Genomic DNA, 6,000 nt, shown 5'->3' with positions numbered 1-6,000 from the left:
GGAGTTTATGGCCAAAGCACATAGCCTTTGGCCGTAAACTCATAAAGACATGCCAAAAATGCCCTTAAACCACCCCAAAAGGCTTGGATAAATTCCTAGAATCACATGTGATTGTTTTAAGCATCAAAAACTAATTTTTCTTAACCATATTGGAGTTTACGGCTAGAGGGTATGCATCTGGTCCGTAAACTCATATAAAGGTGTTAATTGAAGCCAAAAATTGATACCAAGCCTTAGAAAATTTGTTAGAATCACATGTAATTGTCCTTTGTAGCTCAAATTAATCATTCTTGACCATGGGTGAGTTTACAGCTGTAAACTCCAAGTGTGTGGCCGTAAACTCCCTTGTAAGTGGTATAAATTCATTTAGTCCATTCCAAGGCATTTTAGAAATCCATTCCAACAATCCCCAAGTCCAATCAAGCCATTAAACACTCAAAATCACACCAACATGAGTTTACGGCCGTAAACTCATGTATGTGTGCGTTTTATGGCTGTAAACTCACTTAAATGTTTACTCATGGGGAGTAAACTCAAGTCCCAAGTCCCTAGTACCAATACACATCCATAGATGTCACCCGGATCACTCCAAACGCGTGTTTTTGAGGTGTTTTACCTCGTCGGAGTGTAATGTTCCATATAAGTAGTGAATGTATCCCTAATTGAATATATATGGACATTATTTCATTTTACATAGGGACATCACAAGTAATCAAACCCCAAACCAACGTTTAGTGTCCGAAATCGTCGCATTCCCAAGTCTGGTGAGTTCATACCCCTACCCTTTTTCACTGTTTTCAGGGGGGGGGGGGGACACAAGCAAAGTACAAGGGAATTCTTGTACTCAAAACATGTTTTCAAATGTGTGTTTCATATTCCATATGCTTTTAATACTGATTACTACAATTGATAACCATTTGAACATGCAGATCACGTAACATATATTTGTGAAATGGGTCTTTAAACTATTATGTTTTACATATATTTCACAAATGGCTTTCCACATTTTATCAGTTAAAAGCATTACATTAGACATATGAATATAATACCTGTACACTGTTTTGTCCTCGGTAACACTCCCCATATATACGCGAGTGGAGGACTATTATATTATTACTAGTAAATTTGTTAATCCTATATGATTGGAGACACGTCCTCGGCGAACACTCCACAGAGATACGCGAGTGAAGGACTGCACCCGTAACCAGAATCTCTGGGATTTAGAGAGCGTGACTTGAGTGTATAGATCTATACGGGGCTGACTAACCCACGCCTGGATGCTAGCTACAGCCGAACCGAAATGGTTCAAGGGTCACGAAAGTCAAAAGTATGTGGACTACTTATTGCCACAGGTTTAGTCCATCGTATGGTTATGGAACTCGCAATTAGGATGAAAGAGATTTACTTATAGTAATAATGAACCACTTTATACATCTTTTACATCTTTTACATCTTTCACATACAGTAACCAACATTCCGGAAAGTATGGGACTTTCCTGGGGAAAACATGGAATCTAACCACGTTTACATCTTTTACATCTTTTACATCGTTTACATTGAAAACCAACAAGCAGGAAAGCATGGGGCTTTCCTGGGTAACTCTTAAATAACTAGAAAGAGTAGCAAACTGGATAACATTACATCTTTCACAATTGGTAAAACAATCAGGAAAGTATGGGACTTTCCTGGAAATACATTGGTACATAACCAAAACAGTATATCAATCCAGATAACCTAACTATACATCTTTGTAAGAGAAAACATGTTCTTCACTGTACATCATTACATTATATGTTGACAAACGATAAACAATCTTTATTAAGAAAATATGGGATTTTCGTGGTGTGCGTAACGTTTCAGAAACAAAAAGGAAACTTGAACATTTTGACAAACAAAAACCGCTTATGAACTCACCAACGTTATGCTGATTTTTAAACCGCTTGTGTTCTCAGGTCAGCGTTAGAACAGGTACTAGAAGATCCCTTTTTGGTCAGAAGATGGAGTACATGAAGACCCGTTTCATTTTTTTCATATATATACTATGTATCACAACTGTACAAACTTTACTTTTGAAACAACTGTAAAACTTTTCTTATGTAATGTATTGGTTGTTTTACTTTACTTACTATGTGCATTGGATTTGATACCCAAAGTGTAGTCAACCCCGGAAATGTTTCCGCCTTTGATTTCCGGGGTGTGATATTAATACACCCAACGTATGAGATATGTACGCCCAACATACCTTTGTGTACATGGTCTGAGATTGGCCACGTCGCCTACTCCCACCGATTGGTATTTAGACTTAAATTATTGGAAGTTCAATATATGAACAAAATCATTGTAAGAATATGGATACAAACCATAGGAAAAACTTAATTGAAGTATTGGGTATTAATAAATCCTAATATTCTAAAATACTATATTACTCCGAAATTTTAGAGCAATGGTCGAACAGTTGAGTAGCGATACACCAAATGTGGGCGGAGAACCTCATCCTAATGAAGTAAATACTCTAGTATCCCCTTGTGAGGAACGACTTTTGGATAAACTTACTGGTGTTATTCAGTAGACTCTCGAAGAACACAAGAAGAATAATGATAAAGGCAAAGAGAAATTCACCTGAGAATCTTCAAAAGTGGAGGCGAAACGTCCCTCATTCAAAACTTTCAAGAGTAATGGTTCTACAGAGTTTTAAGTTGTTCTTAATCCCATTATTGTTCTTACATGGATCTAAAACACAGAAAAAGTATTTCGCATCTCTCATGTGGTTAATGAAGACAAGGCCTATTATGCTTCTGCAATGCTCATCAGAGAAGCCTTGGTCTGGTGGGAAGCAACATTCGAAGCTCTCAACAAGTATGACCAAGACAACTTATCTTGGGAAATGTTCAAAAATCTCTTGCTATTAAAGTACTTTCCTCTTGACATGAGGAGATGATTAGAGAAAGAATTCCATGAGATAAAACAAGGAAGAATGACTGTGAATGATTATCAGACCCAATTCAATCAAAAAGCACGGTTTGCTGCAAAGTATATCCCAACTAAAGACGCTAAAATTTAATTATTCATGGAAGGACTACAGTATGAAATCTGCGATTTCATGGTTCATCGGGATGTTCTATCATTTGATAAAGCTGTTGAGTATGCCCGCAAGCATGAGCATCACATAGAAATACGTGGTGCCACTCTTTCTGTTCCGAAGCATCCACATATTGATCGAATTGTTCCCGTTTCCTCTATCCCACCAACTCAATCCATTCGATCTGAATTTAGCAAACAACTGCAATCTCATAATACCTCTCGTGGCTGCGGTAGGTCACAATCTTTTTCTCTTCAGTCACCCTCATGTCGAAATTGTAGAAAGAAGGTGCTAACGGAGCTTCCACGGTCTCAGTCAATGAAGGTGCTTGCTTTATTGGTTGGCAGCTCATCTGGGTGAATACATATTAGAAAACAGATCAGTCATCTATAATGGATGTGGAGAAATAGGCCACATGAAGTCTGTTTTCCAGATGAAGAATGTTACATGCTTTGCTTCTGGTGTTATTAGCCACAACAAGCATTTCTTCCCTACTCTTAGTAGTCAAATGGCTGGGATTCAAGCTTCCGTCCAACAACCAAAGAGTACACCAACTAAGAAGGAGGAGGTTCCAAAAGCTAAAGGTCGTGCATTCCAAATTACCACGAAGGAGGCACGTGAAGACTCGAATGTTCTGACCGGTAAATTTCTATTCAACTCTAGACCTACTCAGATCTTATTTGATTATGGTGCCTCAGATTCTTTTGTGTCTCATGAATTTGCGCATTCCTTCAAATTGCTTGCTATGCACTTGCGCAACCATTTCATGTAGATACTATAGGAAGTATATCATTGATTGCTGATAAAGTCTATAGGGGTTGTGTCATAGAAATTGAAGGTTATAATTTTCTTGCTAACCTGATTCCTATCTCCTAGTCCAACTTTGATATTATTCTCGGCATGGATTGGTTTATTAAAGAACTGTGCAGAACTCTTGTGCTATGAGAAGATAGTACGCATTCCTATTGAAGAGGAGAATCCTATTGTAATGCCCCATTCTTAAAGTATTTAATTATGAGTCCCTGAGATTTAAGAGAAAGGGTAATTTTGGTCTTTTTGCAGGAAATGGGTTTTATCCAAGAAGGTTTGGACTGGTGTGTGTGTTGATAGAAGCATAGGGCTTCTCGCCACCCTCGTGTGAATGTAAAGTTTATTGAGAGCGGGTTTAGAGTTGAGCAGTTACGGCGTTTCGAAGGTGATATCAATTATAGCTCCTTAGGGGTAATTAGAGAAAAAGGTCCCATGCATGCATGCTTGAGTTGGTTGGGTACGCCCAGCGTAAGCTGGACGTACGCCCAACATAAGCTGGACGTACGCCTAACGTAGTGAGGGAAGAAACGCGGGGGGCAAGGTTGAGTATGCCCAGCATAATAGAGGTACACCCAGCGTACTCTCAGAATCCCCAAACCCTAATTTTAAGGGCAACCACTATATAAGGAACATAATGGTTCCCTCCTAAGCCTCCATAGACACTCTTTTACCCCCAGAAACCCTAGATATCCGTATTTCCTCCATTGTTGGGTGTGTTTGGTCTTGGAAAGCTTATTTTGGCAAAAGAGAAGCTAGAAGAAGAAAGGAGAAGTTGTCAAAGAAGGAGAGGGACGATTGGAGCTTATAGATCTGGAAAGACATCATCCTTTGGAGTCTATTTGAGGTATAAAGATCCTTGCTTGACATACATATTGTGTAGATCTATGTATTGTGAAGCTTTGGCATCATTCTTGTCCCAAAAGTCCTCATCTTGTTGCATGTTTCGAGTTGGTCAAGATTAATTGTCATTTTAGACCTTAGGAGAGGCCTTGAGTGAGAAAAATGAGGTCCCAAGGGCTGTGGTTGTTCCATGTGTGAGATAAGTAGGTCTTAATGGATTAAGACCATAGATTAAGAGCTTTATGGATGTCCCAAGTGATAAAGTTTGAGACTTTATGAATTCTAATCATATTTGGCCTAAGGATCTGAAGTTTGGGTTTAAGTGCTTAAACCATGAAGTCGTTATGTGATGTTGTTGAGCAGTGAGGTTACGCCCCACGTAACCTGTGAGTACGCCCAACGTAACGAGCCAGTGCCCCGATTCCCTTTGTGAATCAATGATGTACGCCCAGCGTACCAGAGAGGGTACGCCCAGCGTACTCCCCCTGTTGGATTTTCATTTTGGGCCTTAAATTTTTGGCTGTTATTGGGCTGTTGGATTTATGGGCCATGACTGGACATTATGGATAGATTACTTTGGGCCCAATTATTATTAGAGACTTTGGATCTAGGCCCATTTGGTGAGGAGGGCCCAATTTAGTAAATTGGTTTGTAGAAGATTTGGACTTTGTGGCCCAATAAGTGGATGTATGTTTGGCCTACTGATTATTTTGTTATGATGTCTAGTTCGGGATTTTCAATGAGTCGGTAATTCAAGAATCTGCTTCTTCAGTTCAGAGTTTCGGCAATCGCGGGGTGAGTTATCCTCACTATATCAACGGGTTCTATGGCACCAAAGTCGGCCGTTTATCGGATTGTAATCCGGGTATTATTGTTATGTTGTTGCCTTGTTATGTTTGCATCCGGGTATTAGGATGGTATATGCTAGTGACCTGTTAGGTCGGTATTCTGTTTGGAGCATGTTATGATATGTGATCCGCTAGATTGGTTTGATTGAACGTGAATTGTTATATGATTGTATGTTTATGTGCACATGGTTGTTTGACTGGGGTTGGGTTGAGGTGGGACCTGCTTTGTGCTGTAGGCCAACATACCCAGGGTGGACCGGTTATTCTGAAGGCCCAGCAAGCGGTCCAGATAGGCTATAGGCCCCACGAGGGCGGACTAGACGCACCGAGGCTTGGAGAGTGGACCAAGCCGACTAAAGGCCCGATGCGGGCGGACCAGTCATACTGTAGACTCAGAGAGTGGACCAGGTGGGTTAAATGCCC

General features: G+C 40.0%; 1 protein-coding gene across 1 annotated transcript in view; it reads right to left on the bottom strand.

Annotated features, from left to right (window-relative positions):
- Positions 1–3,269: 3,269 nt before the first annotated feature.
- The window catches only part of LOC145016644 (uncharacterized), a 52,908-nt gene continuing 50,177 nt past the window's right edge, over positions 3,270–6,000 (bottom strand). The window contains exon 4 of the mRNA XM_078974893.1: positions 3,270–3,431. Coding sequence (XP_078831019.1) covers positions 3,270–3,431 — 162 coding nt within the window. The remainder of the gene's footprint in view (positions 3,432–6,000) is intronic.

This window comes from Lactuca saligna, chromosome 9 (genome assembly GCF_052625555.1).
Source record: "Lactuca saligna cultivar CGN05327 chromosome 9, ASM5262555v1, whole genome shotgun sequence".
Lineage (NCBI taxonomy): Eukaryota > Viridiplantae > Streptophyta > Magnoliopsida > Asterales > Asteraceae > Lactuca > Lactuca saligna.
The sequence above is the reverse complement of the archived record's forward strand: the minus strand, read 5'-3'. Positions and strand labels throughout refer to the sequence as shown.